At 44.7% G+C, this 18,286-nt stretch overlaps 2 protein-coding genes across 2 annotated transcripts in view; both read left to right on the top strand.

The window, feature by feature from the left end:
* ATP6V0A2 (ATPase H+ transporting V0 subunit a2) overlaps positions 1 to 6,427 on the top strand; it is a 43,300-nt gene extending 36,873 nt beyond the window's left edge. The window contains exons 18-20 of the mRNA XM_012097690.4: positions 480 to 597; positions 2,611 to 2,782; positions 3,401 to 6,427. Of these exons, the coding sequence (XP_011953080.2) occupies positions 480 to 597; positions 2,611 to 2,782; positions 3,401 to 3,500 (390 nt within the window). The 3' untranslated portion in view covers positions 3,501 to 6,427. The remainder of the gene's footprint in view (positions 1 to 479; positions 598 to 2,610; positions 2,783 to 3,400) is intronic.
* Positions 6,428 to 7,172: 745 nt separating this feature from the next.
* The window catches only part of DNAH10 (dynein axonemal heavy chain 10), a 168,288-nt gene continuing 157,174 nt past the window's right edge, over positions 7,173 to 18,286 (top strand). The window contains exons 1-4 of the mRNA XM_004017564.6: positions 7,173 to 7,394; positions 12,842 to 12,928; positions 15,612 to 15,712; positions 17,522 to 17,630. Coding sequence (XP_004017613.2) covers positions 7,181 to 7,394; positions 12,842 to 12,928; positions 15,612 to 15,712; positions 17,522 to 17,630 — 511 coding nt within the window. The 5' untranslated portion in view covers positions 7,173 to 7,180. The remainder of the gene's footprint in view (positions 7,395 to 12,841; positions 12,929 to 15,611; positions 15,713 to 17,521; positions 17,631 to 18,286) is intronic.

Genomic DNA, 18,286 nt, shown 5'->3' with positions numbered 1-18,286 from the left:
CAGACCTGGAAGAACGTGAGAGGCATCTTGCCCAGAGTTCTAGTCTTTTCACTGGTAGGGACTCTTTATAGTTTCTTGTTCTCAGACTTGTATTAAGGTGCTCTTATCCATTAAACACACATACATTCACAATATTCTAATCTTGTGGTTGGTGGATGCCTGGTTTTCATGATACGTTTTATAATTACTAAGAGCAGCTCATTGGGCTGTCTGAGGGCCATGGCGGTTGTGGCATCAGAGTTCCAGAGTTCTGGTCCAGCGCCCTGAGCTCACCTGTGGGGTCACATCCTGGGGACAGGGGAGTGGGAGCTCTGTAGATGGAAAGCTGGGTAGTGGCAGAGCTGTGAGCAGAACTCAGATCGCATGACTCCCTGTCCCTCACGCTCCAGCATGTCCTCAGCAGCATTCCAGAAGCCAGGCCTGTCACTGTCGTGCATATCATGTACAGAATCTAACCCACGTTGTGTCATCTCTCGTAGTTTGATTTTGGAGAAATATTAATGACTCAAGTAATTCATTCCATCGAGTACTGTCTGGGATGCATCTCTAACACTGCTTCGTACCTGAGGCTTTGGGCACTCAGTTTGGCTCACGCACGTAAGTTTCTAGTTTGACCTGCCGTTCCCAAACTCTGGGCCAAGATACCCCTCAACACCTCAGTTAACTTACGGGGGCACTGTGGGACACCAGAAAATGTTCATGGAAAGGGCACTGTCTATGATACTGTGTGAATGGGGACTGTTAGGTTGTTTGGACTTGACTACTTACTGCCCTGGTCTCCTGGGTATTTCTTTTGACTTCAGGGTGCTGTGGGAAAATCCACTGGGACACGAGTTGTTTTCAGGACCGAAAAGGCTTAGGAACCTCTGGCATAAGTATTTTACTCCCTCTGCTCTGACCATCATTATTTTTGTTTTTATTGTTATTTTAATTCAGCCCTGCCTTACCAAGTGTGATGGTCTAGTTATGTCAAACAAGTCCTGAAATAGTTTTGATTACAGATAGTTCTTCTTTTGCATGCTCTGGTGATGCATGGATTTCAGTTACCTCCATTTACTTAAGTCTCACCAGCCACCCAAAAACACAGTTGAAATTTCAGTTTCTACGATAAAATCTGAGTATATGAGTACAAAGCACAGTCTCCACTGCTGGCCTTTTAGCCTACAAGTCACTATGTAAATAATACACATGCGCTTCATGAGCAGAAACCAGCGACATCACTTTTTCAGAGCCTGTTATGATTGGTCCCTGTTTCTTCATTTCCTTATGCATTTATAAACAAGAATAAGAGAGTGTTTTCATGTTTTGATAATTTTGAAAGGTCCCAGAACAACTGTCATTTTCCCCATTGGTCCCTGAACCTGCTGCTCAGTTTGTGCCCAGACAGCAAAGCGCATGGTGGGGTTGCCTCCTGTGGGCCAGCGGTAAACTCACCTGGCATTTAAAAATGGATCCCTGAACTGAGGGAATTGGCCAACAAAGATGAAAAAATGCACCAGAGAAACAAACAGTGATATGTTGGAAGTGAAATGCAAACAGAATGTAACAGGAGTTTAGGAGAAAGAGCTGACGTGGGGTGTGCCACTGCTGCTGTTCGAGAGGTGCAGTTTGCAGCAGGGGAACTTAGTAACGCACGGAAGATGCTGGCGTCCCAGCCGTGATGCCGCAGAAGCTCCAGGAGTTAGTTCAGGACTTGGAAGGTGCAAAGCACACTGTAGAAGCTGATCCAGACTTGGAAAAGAGTAGACAGCATGCCAGGTATTAGGGAGAAGGCTTGCTCTGTGTCTAGGTGCCTGGCTTTGCCAGGTCACGTGAGAAGAAGGCTGTTCAAATCACCCTTGATAAGTTCTTCTTACCAAATCCTCCCAACAATTTAATACTCAGTGTTTCTAACGTTTAAAAGATAGATTCACTCTTTTTTTTATTTCCTTATGCATTTATAACCAAGAATAAGAGAGTGTTTTAATGTTTTGACAGTAATTTTGAAAGGTCCCAGAACAACTGTCATTTTCCCCGTTGACCATTAAGGATGCTTTCGCTGGTCACTGTTCTGCCCCTGCTCCGTTGTGCAAAGACTATCTGTACTTGTGAAAAATCACCAGGTGATAGAGGTGTTCTTTTGCTGGTTGGTACACTGATATTTTTATAAGCATAGCCGCGAGTTGAGACTTTTCTGGTTGGAGGGGATGCTGTGGTCCACCATCTTCTACTGCAGAGGAGGAGACTAAGGCCCAGTGAGGTTCGGTGCTGGTGCTGGATCACCCGCCTGATCAGTTAGTGGCTGAGTCAGGACTGATGCCCAGCTTGCCACTGCCTGATTCAGGGCTGCACTGGGACCGAGCCAGCCAGACCCCCATCTGGGTCAAGATCTCTCCTTGGCAGGCAGGCAGACCTCTGATTTCTCTGGAATGTCAAGTCATCCACATTTGAGATGATTAAGTTGCTCAAGTAATTTTTACATGAGGAGCAGATTATATCTTTTATGGGTGTGTGTTTATTTTAGAGAGAACAATTCAAAATTTCTCAGAAGGAAACTCAGTCTAGCTAGCTAATGGAAGTGACTCACTGAAGGTCAACAGAGGTTAACTCTGCAGAATGCTTCCCATGCAGAGTTGTCCGAGGTCCTGTGGGCCATGCTGATGCACGTCGGCCTCCGGGTAGACACAACCTACGGGGTCTTGGTGCTGCTCCCGGTGATCGCTCTCTTTGCAGTATTGACAATCTTCATCCTTTTGATCATGGAAGGGCTTTCTGCATTTCTTCACGCCATCCGCCTCCACTGGTGAGTTTGGAATTGAGCTTCAGAACTGTTATTTAAGACAGTAACACCACCTCCCCCCCAATATATACACACATAAAACATTTCCAGTAATATGTGTACATACATTATTTAGGCTAGTTCTTTCCTTCCCAGTATTGAGATCTGTATTCTGATCCCCTGAGTTAAAATTCTATTTTGTTTCTGAACTATTGTCCCTGACATGTAAAAAGCAAGTTTATACTTGATGAATAATTATGTGTATTTAATATTTTCAACTTATTTTGGGTCTGACAAGTTACTTTATCTCATTGTAAGCCATATTTCTTAATGTTTTACAATATATATCAGATTACTTGTCTGTGTGTGCAGTTACGAGGAGAGAGAGGTTCCTGATTCTCGTGTGAATGTCCATAGAGTGGGAGGTAACATGAGGTGTCAGCATTTCCTTCATGAGAAAGCCAACAAAGGGTCAGTGTGTGTGTGTGTTTTACCTCAGTAAAAGTATTTGTGCCAAGAGCATATATGGAATGAAGCATGTTTGGAAGTACAGGAACTTTTTTTTAACTTAGTAAATGTTGTTTTAAGAAATGTAGGAGATGTTATTCAGAATCTTTCATTAATACTTTTTTTTTTTTATAGGGTAGAATTTCAGAACAAATTCTACGTTGGTGCAGGCACCAAATTTGTTCCTTTCTCATTCAGATTACTTTCTTCAAAGTTCAGTGATGACCTGGCGTGATCATATTGAAGTATCCAACAAGCTTTCAGATTTATGGAGAATTATCATGTTGTAGAATTCCTTATGTTAAATTGATGATAGGAAAAATTCCATCTTCATCAATTGCCTTATGAGATAGCCAAATCTGTAAGATATACCTCTTCCTCATATGTTAAGTATTTTGTAAACTTTCTCAATTTCAGATATATAAATTTCTTTCAGTTTTTATGATGAGCAAATGTAAGTTCATGCAAAAGTTATGTTATGGTTGTTTTTAAAAATACAGGCGTGGGAGAGAGAAGCCAATTTTGAATGGCAAGTTGAAAATAGTCTTAGATATATGATTCCTTTTCATTTTATTGAAAAAAAAAAAAAAAAAAAGCTAGAATTATTCTGTCACCTGAAGTTGTCAGATAATATTTTCCAACAGCTGAAGCTAAGTAGTTTTAAAAAAATTTAATGATGGGTAATCAAAAGATTCACATTTATTATATTTTGCTTAATTAAAAGTATGCAAACTTTTTCATTGTATGCTATCTAGAATTACAAGTAGAATTATTTGTACAGTTTTGTCTTGTTTTAATAATTGCAGAAAATGGGATAAAATAACATGCAACAAAATGTTTATCCCACTTGTATATTTTTTTAAAGACTTTTATCCTGTTATCCTTACATAAAACCAATTATGATAATTGTATATTTGAGAAGATAAACTGTGTACTGAGCCTTAAAATCCAGTGTGACTTTAGAAGACATAATATGGATATGATTTGAATTTAGTTGGCTGATGTTCCTGAACCAAAAAGGGTTTATACTGAGTGAAGAAGGAAAGGTAAAAAGTAGTATTTTGTATATTTTTATAATAAAATATAAATTAAGATATTTTACCATGAAGAGGTCGAACCTGTCCTTGAGAACAGTATAATTATAATTCAGACTAATTCTAAATAAATGTGTGAAAAAGGCACTTAAACTTTTTAAAACTACTAAGATCAGTTGAAAACCAATTCTTACTAAGCCATTATGTATAATCTTCAGTTTAAATTCATCTTTTCACTTGACATTTGAATCAGTCCAGTTGAACATTTTGATCTGTCCTGTATTCTTATGTTATGTTCATTTTTCATATTTTACTGTAACGGGTTTTAGATATTTATTTTCAAAAGAAACCTGCTGTGTTTCCCTTTCTTAACATTTTGAGTAATTCACATGAAGAGACCTGCTTGTCTCCTTCACCCTCGCTGGTAGGAGAGAGTTTGGGACTTTCATTACAAGCTAAGATCATGGTGGCCCTGAATTTAAGTGTATCTTTTCAGGTGATTTCAAGGCCTGTTTGCTGAGGGGCATGAACCGAACATCATGACGTAACTGTGACTCTAACATTAAACCTTCTTAATTGTAGTCAAGATGCTACGCTACTCCTCCATGAGATGTTGTCCCTCATCTTAAAATATCAAACAAAATGATGCTGATGAAACTTAAAAATGATTCTGCTCTCAATGTTAAGTTTCCCCAGAAAGAAACAAGGTTGGACACTTCTGGTGGGTGAATACAAAATGTGGTTAATGCCTTGCGGGCTCAGACTTGTCTCTTACAAGTTCTTAATTTTTATTATTTTACTTTACTGCAAGGGTTTATTGTAATAAGATAACTAATTCATTTTTAGGAAACCAACAATTTCAGGGCACTGTTGACTGACTAGTAAACAGGAAACCTACAGGATCTGCCAGAATTCTTTTCCACCCCCCACTGGCAGTTGTCAGGGGGACCACTTTACCTTTATCAGGGCATAGAACAGAAAGTGAAGAGTCACTTTTCAGTTGAAACCTATGTAGTAGTTCTGTAGAATTTAATGGTATTATTAAACACAAATTATTAGTTCTAATTTTTGTGAAAGAACTCTCAAGAATTAGAGTTTGATGACATCTTGTAGGCTTCAGGGTAAATTTTCTTTCTTTATATAGTTATTGGTTCTAATGTCACGTGACCAGAGCTGTTGCTCTGTTTTGTTTGCAAGTGATTTGGTAGAAGTATTATGTATACGGTTGTTAAGAAGTAACTTCATTCCTGTGATAGCAAACTTCCAGAGGAAAAACAGTCAATTGTCTGGATGATGCCAAGTATCTGTTTATTTCGCTAACTCGAAATGTCACTACTGCCACATTCTCCACTTTCCATTCAGCTGTTCATTCTAAAATAAAAATCCAAAGGATTTCTTCAGTAAAATAGAGGTTGATTTTGCCCTGCAAGGATGAAGAGGGTCCTTGCAGTGGTGTGATTGTGCTGAATCAAGGAGTGCAAAGAGGGGTGGTTGGAGGTCATGCTGAGCCTTGGACTGGCCATTCATCATGGGTGGGACTTTGAGGGGACTCACCTTTCACTGAAAGCTCCTCGGTCCTCATTTATGGAATGAGTATTTTATAACAACACTCTGATCCCACTTTTCATTCTGCAGTAGTTTAATAAGGCATAGATTGTGTATAGCATTAGGTAACTTTTATGTCTATGAATTAAAAATTGAGACACTTTAGGGCCTGATTCATTTTGGAAAAGAGAAATAACAGCATCAGCTGTTCCTCAGTCTGCATTTACAAACAACCTTATTAAAGTTAAAGCCAGGTTTGCTTGCTTGCCATCTGGTGTATCTTCAGCAAATCTTAGTTCAAGATGATGAAAATAAGACAGTTTGGAGTGACAATTTTTCAACACCCAGGCTGAACTTTGGTTGAGAATTTTAATACTTAGAACATTCCACTTGTTCCTTGATGGGAAAATCCAGTAAGAAGGCTAGATTCAGCCCAATTCTGAATCTAGGGGCTCAATTCTGTGAGGGGAAAGGACTGAACAAGTTAAAAGATCCACAAATGCATGAAAGGACGAATTTGCATCTTCCTATCAGTATTCAACTTCCCTTTACTAATGAAAAATAAATATATCTATTTTTGAGACGACGGGTGTTTTGCTTTATTATGCTTTGACTTGACTACAAAGCCTTTGATCCTGTAGCCAGTTTCCCTTCTTGGGGCTACCCCCTCCCTGATCCTGGTACACCAGAAGGCACTTGCCTCTTGGAAATCTTCGCTATGTATTTGCTCTTCTGACGCCCTTTGATCCAGAGTGACCGAGGGCTCAGACTGAAGTCCTTTTGCCTGGCGTCCAATTTTGCCTCTACCACCTCCGAGATGCCGAGGCCATCTCTGTCACCTGTTTTGCCCGTTTTCTTGTCGACAGTGCGGGCGGGACGTTCCCAGACAGGCTGGCGGTGGAAAAGCGGGAGGCTTTGCACATCCAGCGCCTACAAGTCTCCTGACTCACCTCCAGGCCTGCAGACCCTCGGCAGCTGAGACTGGCCCTGGCCGGTCTTTCAATATTGCATGCCGCTGCTCTGCTCACCTTGGTCCTCCCAGGAGGAAGGGGGCGCCCATCCGGGAGAAGAGCCCCGACCACCCTCCGCGCGCAGGCTGGGGCGCCCCGGCCCTTCCCCAGAGGCTCAGCGCCACCCTCCCGAGTCTTGGTTCGCGCCTCTGTGAGCTCTGGGCTCCAGTACTGGCGCGCGTAGGTTCTGCAGGGCCCGGGGCTGTGCCCCCACGCGCCAGCGGCGGCCGTTGCCGGGGCGCCCGTTGCTAGGGGCGCCGTTGCCACGGACGCCGGCCCGGCGCTCAGCTTGCTGAGCGCTGAGCTGTGTTCAGCCCTGCCGCGCCATGGACGACCTGCGAGTGCTGTGGATGCGCGACCGCGTGTATAACGCCTTCGGCATCACAGACCCTCAGCTCTTCGAGGAGCTGCTAAACCGCAACGACGGCAAGGCCGAAGAACTCATCCTGCACTTCCTCAACCAGACCAGCGACGAGGAGGGCGCTTCGACTCTCTTCTTTTACCGCAAGGTGGTGCCCGAGGAGGTGGAGGTGGAGATCGGTGAGCCCCCGGCCGCCTTCCCGCCGTGCCCCCTTCGGCCCTGTTCGTTCCCACCATTCCGGCTAGGAAGGCAGATCCCCGCCCACCCGCCACTTTTGGCCTCCCAGACAGTCCGCAAATGCTTATTGCTGCCCACCCTGTCCAGGCACAGTCCAGGCACTAGGTGAACCGGACAAGCCCACTTAGATAAGTAATCACAGCAAACACATCACTGCATCAGTACCAGGTACAGTTCCTAACACATATGTGTGCGTGCTAAGTCGCTTCAGTCGTGCCCAGACTCTGCAACCCCATGAACTGTAGCCCACCAGGCTCCTCTGTTCATGGTATTCTTCAGGCAAGAATACCGGAGTGGGTTGCCAGTGCCCTCCTCCAGGAGATCTTCCCGACCCAGGGATTGCACCCGCGTCTCTTGTGTCTCCTGCATTGATTGGCAGGAGCGTTGGTTACCACTAGGGCCACCTGGGAAGCCCCCAAACGCGTAAATCAACTATTAACCGTAGGTGTATTCAGTTCAGTCCCTCAGTCATGTCCGACTCTGCGACCCCATGGACTGCAGAACGCCAGGCCTCCCTGTCCATCACCAACTCCCCTGAGTTTAGTCAAGCTCATGTCCAGGGGGTGTATTATCCCATTTTACAGATGGGCAAGCCATGGCACATAGAAGGTCAACGAACTCATCCCCACAGATCACATAATAAAGATTCAGAAAAATATGAGTCACTGTCCAACGGCATGCAGTAGATGGATGGAGAAGTGGCCCAGGGGCTGAGAGGGACACGTCACGCTCACTCTGCCAGATGATGACAAGGTCCACCTTGGTGGAGAAGAGCACCCCTTCTTATCTTTCTAGGCTCCCGCCCAGCACTTGTAAAGTAACATCGAAACAAGGTGTTAAAACATTACAGCAGATGTAAACGTTTATGTTGAACAATCGAGCATTTCAAATAAAGATAGCAACAGTGACTGATGCCCAGAACTCTCCACGGAGGAGGCTGTTCCGGCCCAGGGACATGGAGAGGGCTTAGGGGTGGGGACAGGGGGAGACAAGACAGAGGGCAGGGGACACTTAGAGAGGTGCTTGTTGGGGAAGGAGACTGAGAAACACGCAGGTTTTCTCCCAGCAGGAGTATTGGCATCAGTGCAGTTGTCATGGCCTGGGTTTGTGTGCTGTGTCTCATTAACCAAGGGCTTCCCTGGCGGCTCAGTGGTAAAGAATCTGTCTGCAAAGCAGGAGCCTCAAGAGATACAGGTTTGATCCCTGGGTTGGGAAGATCCTCTGGAGAAGGAAATGGCAGCCCACTCTGGTATTCTTGCCTGGAGAATCCCATGGACAGAGGAGCCTGGTGGGCTACCATCCATGGAGTCGCAAAGAGTTGGACACGACTGAAGTGACTTAGCAGCACACACACGTCTCATTAACGTCAATGTCAGCCTTCTGTGCTAATGTCACATCTTCAGGAGACTTTCTGGATCCCCTACAGGGCCTTCCACTGGGTGGGAAGGCAGAGTCACACAGAACTTTTTAGTTACTTGAAAGGTAGTAGTCACATTCATATATTTTAAGTATACCCTCTTCACACAAAATAATACACATACTCACTGTAGAAAAATGCAAGCCCACAAATAAACAATAATAATGAATTGTAAATGACACCCAGAGAGATGACTCATAACATTTGGAATCTAACTTATTATCCGCCCCCTTCTTCCCTGGCAGACCTTTGGATCTGGATGTTTTATTATAATAGGACCTAGAAAAAAAAAAACTAGGACCTAGAATTTAGACTTTTTCATTATCACTAAGTGAAATTGTGGATACAAAGATAAATGCACAGGATTGACTATTTCACATGTACCACAAAGTTCAGTAACGTTGAGTTTGTGTAGTTAATATATATATAAGCATAAATTTTAAGTATTATATATATACATATCCTTAAAAATATGTATATATATATGTATATCCCAAGATCCTAAGAAATGGATGTGACTTACGCAACTTGGACTTCTTGTGACCTCTGAAGGCTTCTGTTCATAGTTCGGTGGCTGTCTGTTGTGCTGTATATACTCACACATGTTTAGCCCATTGCCTCCTGGCAGGATGTCCCTCTTCTATGCAGAAGGAGATTTTACTCACTTCAGAGGGTCCCCCTGCAAAGGGTGCTCGGAAATCCCCCAAGAGCTATGTCTGTTTCTGGTCTGTCTTTACAACCCCTGCCCCCGCCCCAGCATTCTTCTCTCCTTTTCTGCATCTTCTCCTTGTCCTCACATGTTGAGAATGCAAATATATTCCCTGCTGAGGATGCTGTTCCTGGAAACTCAAAGTTACTGCTCCTGGAGATACCAGGATGGTATTGGATGTTGGGTCCTGGGCAGAGGTGGGGAGAGAGGACCTCTCCTCAGCTCACGTCTCACACTATCACTCCCCTTCTGCTCATTAAGCCTGTAGGCTCACAAAGATCCTTGGACAGTTTTATTGGATCCTTTATGGCAGTGGTCCTCAACGCCTGAGCCTGTTAGGGACCAGGCTGCACAGCAGGATGTGAGCAGCGAGGTAGTGAATGAATCTTCATCTGTATTTACAGCCGTTCCCCATCACTCACATGACTGCCTGAGCTCTGCCCCCTGTCAGATCAGTGACTGCAAAATAAACGTAACTTGCTTGAATCATCCCATAACCAGCCCCCTCACCACATCTGTGGAAAAAATTGTCTTCTATGAAACCAGTCCCTGGTGCTAAAAAGGTTAGTGACCACTGCTTTATGGAGTCAAAACTCTCTGCTCTTAGTTAAAAATTGTTTGAATGGAGACAAATAGATGCTGGTCGTGAGGAAAGAGGGGTGTCTAGACCAGCAGCATCTAGTTCAAGATGCTGTTCTAATAGCTAAACTTGTGTTGTTTCTTGAAATAACAAAATGAAATCATACTGTCCAGATCACTTAATAACTTGCTTGCATTTTTACACAGTAATTTTTAGAAATTGCAAAGTTATGCAGTAATCTAAAAGTTGCACAGTATTAAGTAGTGAATATTTCCAGCAAGTATTACTGGAAGATATTCCCTTAAAAATTCACATAACGTAGAACTTAGAAACATAGAAAGTACAAGATAAGCCCTCACTCGCCCCTAGGCCCTGCTCCCGTTCCTATGTTGTCGCTGTTTAGTTGCTTAGTCGTGTCCGACTCTTTGCCACTCTATGGACTGTAGCCCACCAGGCCCCTCTGTCCATGGCATTTCCTAGGTAAGAATACTGGAGTGGGTTGCCATTTTCTTCTCCGGGGGATCTCCCAGCCCAGGGATCAGACCCACATGTCCTGTTTGGCAGGTGGATTCTTTGCCACTGAGCCACCTGGGAAGTGCATCCCGTTCCTATGCTGCTGCTCAGTCACTTCAGTCCTGTCCGACTCTGTGCGACCCCAGAGACAGCAGCCCACCAGGCTCCCCCGTCCCTGGGATTCTCCAGGCAAGAACACTGGAGTGGGTTGCCATTTCCTTCTCCAGTGCTTGAAAGTGAAAAGGGAAAGTGAAGTTGCTCAGTCGTGTCCAACTCCTAGCGACCCCCTGGACTTCAGCCCACCAGGCCCCTCCATCCATGGGATTTTCCAGGCAAGAGTACCGGAGTGGGTCTCCAGTGCCTTCTCCGTCCCATTCCTATAGGTAACCATTATTGGTAGTTTGCTGTACATCCCGCCAGATCTTTTCTGAAATCAATTTATCTATCTATATTCAATATCATTATCATCTTTATCTTTATATATAATGATATCTATATAATGATAAGGCTTCCTTGGTAGCTCAGCTGGTAGAGAATCCATCTGCCATACAGGAGACCCCGGTTCAATTCCTGGGTCGTGAAGATCTGCTGGAGAAGGGATAGGCTACCCACTCCAGTATTCTTGGGCTTCCCTAGTGGCTCAGCTGGTAAAGAATCAGCCTGAAATTCAGGAGACCTGGGTCCGATCCCTGGGTTGGGAAGATCCCCTGGAGCAATGATAACATGTATAGCTGCTGCTGCTGGTAAGTCACTTCAGTTGTGTCCAACTCTGTGTGACCCCATAGACGGCAGCCCACCAGGCTCCCCTGTCCCTGGGATTCTCCAGGCAAGAACACTGGAGTGGGTTGCCATTTCCTTCTCCAGTGCATGAAAGTGAAAAGTGAAAGTGAAGTCGCTCAGTTGTGTCCGACCTCAGCGACCCCATGGACTGCAGTCTACCAGGCTCCTCCGTCCATGGGATTTTCCAGGCAGGAATACTGGAGTGGGGTGCCACTGCCTTCTCCCAACATGTCTAGAGAGAGCTCCTAAAATCATATATAAGGTCATACTATATATAGTATTTTGTGACTTGTCCTCCCTCAAAGATATCTTGGAGAATTTTGTCCGTAACTATAGATCTATGTAGCTTTAGAGTCGTACCATATTTTATTTACCTGTTCCCTAATGAATGGACATTTATCCTGCCACAGTGTTTTATTTTACACACAATGACACAATGTGTCCTTTTGTACACTTTGTACACTTTCTTTATATTATGGGAGAGACTTTTAAAAGTAGAACTGGAAGTGTGGTGGGTGTGTGAATTTGTGGTTTGAACGGGTCCTGCCACACTGCTCTCCAGAAAGGCCCTGCCAGTCCACACCCAGCTACAGTGATGGGGTGCCTGTTTGCCAACATCCTCGCCAACACTGAGTATTATCATGAAAATTTTGACCAGTCCCCTAGATGAAAGGGGATTGGATGCAGGTCCTCATTCTAACGTACGTTTGTGTGATAAATTAGTGGGGTTGAGCCTCTTTTTGGGTGCGTGTTGGTCACTTATATTTCTTTTGGGCTGCTTGTAACGATGTGATTATCCTATGTAACTCTCCTCTCCTGGAGAATTTGCACAGGTCTTCCTTTGTGTCCTTTAAGGTTGTCTCCAGTAACTGGGATATTTCTATGGGACTGTGTGTTGGTTTGCAAACCGCCCCCATACACGGAGGGCAAGGAGAGACCAGAGAAAGATGCAGCCACTCTGATCAGTAGGTGGTGGTCTTGGGCGTGGCTGGATGAGTTTACTGCCTGCTCACCAGCACGTAAGAGTTTATAGAGAGCCCTTCCCGGGGTTCAGGCACCCACAGCACCTTGAGGTTCCCACCACAGCTGATCTATCCAGGTGCATCCTTGAAGTGGCTCCCAGGGTGGGCATCCCCAGGACAGGGCAGGGGTGAACAGCTCCTGAATGCCTGAGGACAGCACTCGGGTTGAGCAGTGGTCCCTCCTCTTGGTGACCTCCTTCAACAGGCCATAATAGGCTATGGGCTTCAAGAGATTCTGTGGCCTTCAACAGACTCTCCCAGGGCCACAGTCCAACTCTCAGCACCAAGGAGAGTGGTGATTCCCCGGGGCTGGCACGGTGAAACAATTCCGTTTTATTTTTCTTCTTTCGCTTTATGTGGCTGTAAAGATGATGACATTCCTGGCTTGTCTGAAGAGGAAGAAGACGAAGAAGAGACCGAGTTTCAAAAAGTGGAGTCGATAGATAGAGCATCAGGTATGGAATTGGGAGTGAGGGGCACTGGGGGGCATTCACCCGGAGGGAGGGGTTGACTTGCCCAGACTAAAATCAGCCTCTGCTTTTTACTTATGTGAAGCTGAGACTTAGTAAGAAGTTTTATACAAGGAGAACGTGCTGGGTGTTAATAGGTTCATTATTAGTTACCCAGGGCTGCCGTAACTAAGGACCACAGACTGGATCGCTTAGAACAACACCACAGCCTTCTTTCCCAGCTCTGGGGGCTAAAAGTTCAAGGTCAAGGTGTGGGCAGGACTGTGCTCCCTTGACACAGGAGGACCCAGCCCCAAGTGCTGGTAGAGCCTAAACTGAAATCCTGCCCCAGATCATCACGTTGCCAGCAGAGCCCAACAACCCATTTCCTCCCCATTTCTCCTGTAACTCACCTTTCCTTACAATAGCGGAAGTTAGACGAGGTACTTTACCAAGATACTGAGTGTTTGAAAGTCAGAGGGGAAGGACTTCCCTGGTTTTCCAGTGGCTACAACTCTGAGCTTCCAATGCAGGGGGCCTGAGTTTGATCCCTGGTCAAGGAACTAGATCCCACATGCTGCAACTGAAGTGCCTGCACGACATTTTATGAAGATTGAGGATCCCGCATGCCACAGCTGAGGCCAAGTGCAGCCAAACAAATACATGCAAATAAATATTAAAAAAGAAAACATCTTGGGCTTCGCCAGTGGTCCAGTGTTTAAGAATCCGCCTTGCAGTGTAGGGAATGTGGATTTGATCTCTGGCCCAGGAAGATTCCACATGCTGTGGAGCAACTAAGCCTGTGTGCCACGACTGCTAAGCCCACAGTCTAGAGTCTGTGCTCCTCAACAAGAGAAGCCACCCCAATGAGAAGCCTGCACACTGAGGGGTAGCCCCTGCTCACTGCAGCTAGAGAAAGCGGTAGCAACAAAGGCCCACCACAGTCAAAAGGAAAAAAATCATTGAAAAAAACCCCTTAAAAATTAAAAATAAAATCGGGAGAAAAAGGATTGGGGTGATGTGCAGTGTTTCCTGTTGTCATCTTAATTTTTTCAGAACAATTTATTTTTAACCAAAACATAACCCCCTCTCTAGTGAAAATTGGGGGTGTTAGAGGAGAGGAATACAAGTTTAGAAATACAGGCCCTCCATTCTTACTAAGATTTGTGTGGGTTGAATTTTGATAAGACAGATGGTGGTCGTGAGAGACAGTCATGTTTACTGATGGCTTCCTGCTTTATTACCAATAAATCCGTGATCGGGAAAGAATTGGGAGGGAGGAGGCTGCTTGGAGAGAAGGGTTAGGACAGTCTCCGGCAAAGCAAATTAATATTCCTTCCAAGTGTATTTTTCTTTTCTTTTTATCGTGGTAAAACATGCAACATGAAACAGCATTTTGTCCACTTCTAAGCATATAACACTGTGGCATTGAGTGCACTTGGCAGCGTTTTTTTTTTTTAAATCTTTTTCTTTGGCTGCATTGCATGGCATGTAGAATCTTAGTTCCCCGACCAGGGATTGAACCCTTATCCCCTGCAGTGGAAGCATGGAGTCTTATCCACTGGCTGGATCACTGGGGAAGCCCCTCGATGGTGTATTTTTGTCTGTGGGCTGTTGCTCTTGCTCTGATAATGCTAGTTCTCCCAGCTGTGGACTGCTTCCTCTGCTAGCCAGCATGCTCAACACTCAGCCAACCTGTAGTCTAATCCTCCCAAATCTCACCCCAATCGATATTATTGTCCCGTTTTATGGATGAGAAAACCCTCTGCAGAGAGGGTTCACACCACACATGTTGATTTGTTCCAAAGTCTGGACTTTGTCCAGTGCCTTTTGGAGGAAAAGCCAAGCAGTTTGAGAAAGCTCTCCCTTCTCTGTGGGCTTCATCAGAAACTCAGGGTTGTGACTGGTAGGCTGTGAGATTTTCAGATCCCATCAATAACAGTAGACTTGGGAGACATACATTGATTGTATTTAGTTTTCTTTCCATCCCCCACCAGTTTTAAGTTTTATAGTGAAAAAGGAGTAGATGCTAACATGTTAACTATAATCTCATCCTAAGGATAAAGCCCCATCTCTAAGTAAGAATCTCAGAGATGTCACTCATTGGACACTGTAGCTGAAACAAGCTTGTACACTCTCACACGCAAATTAAAATTCCAACTGAGGACCATCAAAAGCACAACACAATTCTCCCAAGTATAATGTGAGCCAAGGCTACAGTAGGATTCATTTGTAAAAAATGTACATCCAACTAATTTTTAAAACATAATTTTATTCTTTTATTTAGTAGAGGGGGTTACTCTCTAGTGGTGGTGACCAGGCTTCTCCCTGCAGTGCCTTCTCTTGTGAAGACAGGCACTAGGGCGCACTAGCTTCAGTGGCTGTGGCTCTCTTAGGCTTAGTAACTGTGGCTCCTAGGCTCTGTGGCACAGGTTCAGTAGTTACGGAGCACAGGCTTTGTTGCTCCGTGGCTTGTGGGGTCTTCCTGGATCAGGAATTGAACCTGTGTCTCCTGCGTTGGCAGGCAGATTCTTTACTACTGAACTACCAGCAGGGCCCAACACCCAGCTTTTTCATAGCACGCCCACTGAGTGAAATATACTAACGTCCGAGATGCAGGTCTGGTCTAGGTGACCAGAAACCTCGTTTTCCAAGTTTTTCATCTTGTGCCTTGCATCATGTTTTGCAGCTAAGAATCTGCAGCTGAGAAGGTATTCTATGCATCGTCCTCCCATCAGCCTTGAGGAGGAAGAGATGGACCTCGAGAGTATAGAGAACCTCCCCGTCAAAGTACGTGTGGCTCTTTCTCCTCTTGGGTAGGGTAATGGGAATTTCATGTCCTCGGATGAGTCTGGGTAACTGACACAGTTCATACAAGAAATGTGTCCTGTTGGATTTCCCTGATGGTCCAGGGGTTAAGACTCTGTGCTTCCAATGCAGGGATCTCAGGTTCGATCCCTAATTGGGGAACTAAGACCCCACATGCCACACAGTGTGGCCAGAAAAGAAAAAACGAAAAATGTTAAGGAACATCCTGTGTTGGACTAGAGATGATGGAATCCTGTGTTGGGGGTCCCCGAGGTCCTCCTCAGATTAAATGATCTGCCAGAATGACTCACAGGACCCAGAAAATCTTTTGTACTCATCAGTTCAGTTCAGTTTGTACTCATGGTTATAGTTTATTTCAGTGAAAGGATGAAGATTAGAGTGAACAGAGAACAAGGCATACAGGGCAGAGTCCAGGTGTAAGAAAGAACGAGTTGTCCTTTCCAAATGGGGCTGCCAGGGCAGCATTCATTCTTCTTTTAAAAAAACATTATACTTTATTTGTCTGTGCCAGGTCTTAGCTGTGGCACATGGGATCTTTAGTTGTGGCACGTGAGATCTAGTTCCCTGATCAGGGATTGAACCTTGGCCCTCCTGAGTTGGGAGTATGGAGTCGTAGACACTGGACCACCAGGGAAGTTCCCAGTGTGAGACAATACATAGGAGGTTGTGCCAATCAGAGGAGTTCACCCAAGCCTTGGTGTCCAGGGTTTTTAGTGGGGATCAGTCATGTCTGCATGAAGTCCGCACAGTTATTCAGCAGCCCATTCTACTTTGCAGAGGTCAAACTGAGGCAGTATGACCCAGTTCCCCAGGCAAACAAAATCAGTTCACCATAAATCACATTTTTAGTGTAAACTCTCCAGCATAACATAAGGGCCCAGGTCTACAGAGATGCTCATATCAGCCAGGATGTTCCAAAAGCTTAAAGGTCATCACCTGGGAACTGGTTCAGGGCTAGCCTTTTCCTTTTTTTAAAGATTGTTTTTTTTTATGTCAACCATTTTTAAAGTCTATTGAATTTGTTACAGTATTGCTTCTGTTTTATGTTTTGGTTATCTGGCTGCAAGGCATGTGGGATCTTAGCTCTCCAGTCAGGGCTCAACCCAACACCAACCGCATTGGAAGGTGAAGTCTTAAGCACTGGACCACCAGGGAAGTGCCAGGGCTAGTCTTGAGCACCTTTGGAATGTGTAGGGTTTGGACAACCCAGGTCTGCTGGGTTAGCCCTTCACTGCACAAGCCCCAGGGAGAGTTAGGATGGAGTCATTTGGCCTGAGCTGTGCTAATTGAAATTACTCTCAGTTGCCCCACGAATATGCCTCCCTGCAAAAAACCTGAATTCAAGACTGGTTTGTTGCAATTTGTAGTCCAGAGAAGCTTGATTAGGATACTGCTCAATTCAGTTTATTCAAGTGTAGCTGCAGTGGCCAGTTGGTGGAAGAGTCAGGCTTAGAGTTCAGCATCTGAGTGAATTTTATTTTATTTTTTAAAGTTATTTTTTTATTTGGCTGCTCCAGGTCTTAGTTGCAGCATGTGGGCTTGAGTTTCCTGACCAGGGATTGAACTTGGGCCCCCTGCATTGGGAGCATGGAGTCTTAGCCACTGGACCATCAGGGAAGTCCCCCTGGATGAATTTTAGCTCATGTCTGTGGTCCACTGGGAAGTAAGTTCAGCCAGTGCATGGAGAGAGAGCTCAGGTATACACAAATGTTAGGTGATTTGGGTGCATGGGTATATCTCAGGGTGACTTTTTTGGTCCCTATGTTTCAGAAAACTGTTAAGCAAATGGTGGAAAAGACGTATCTCCAGGTGCTTTGTACTCCTGTTCCTGAGGAGTTTCTGGACCAGAATGTTTTGTTTTTTCTCAGAAATACAAAAGGTATGTTTCCAGTGGGAGTGTGTGTGAGTGTGGGTGTGCGTGCAAGTACATGTGTGTATGTCTGAGACTTTTAATTTTTACATGTTCTTGAGAAGATAGCTTTTCATCAGTATAGTCAATCCTCATTATTCACAGATTCTATATTTATAAATTTACCAACTCGCTCAAAATTTTTGTAACCCTAAATCAGTACTTTCAGTGGTTTCATTGTCTTTGAAGGACATGTATGGAGTGGGGAAAATTTGAGTCACTAGCATGCATGGACCCAGCTGAGGTCAGGCAAGGCCATGCTCTGCCTTCTTATTGCATCAAACACTATAGATGAATGTCTTTATCGTGATCTATTTAGTGCCAGGGTTTTTTAGTTTTTGTGGGGCTTTGGCATGATTTCACTGTTTAAAATGTCTCCAAGGTGGGGTGCTGAAGCACTGGCTAGTACTCAGAGTGCAGGAAGGCTGGGATGTGCCTGATGGAGAAAACTCGTGTGTGATGTAAGCTTTGTTCACACGTGAGTGATGATGCTGTTGGCCGTGAGTCCAATGTTAGTGAATCAGCAATTATGTTCAATAAGGTGTCTGAACAGACACACACATAAGGTTGTACAGTAAGTCCCCTATGTACAAACGAGTTCTATTCCAAGAGCATGTTCGTAAGAC

The sequence above is a fragment of the Ovis aries genome, chromosome 17, assembly GCF_016772045.2.
Source record: "Ovis aries strain OAR_USU_Benz2616 breed Rambouillet chromosome 17, ARS-UI_Ramb_v3.0, whole genome shotgun sequence".
NCBI classification, from domain to species: Eukaryota; Metazoa; Chordata; class Mammalia; order Artiodactyla; family Bovidae; genus Ovis; species Ovis aries.
The sequence above is the reverse complement of the archived record's forward strand: the minus strand, read 5'-3'. Positions and strand labels throughout refer to the sequence as shown.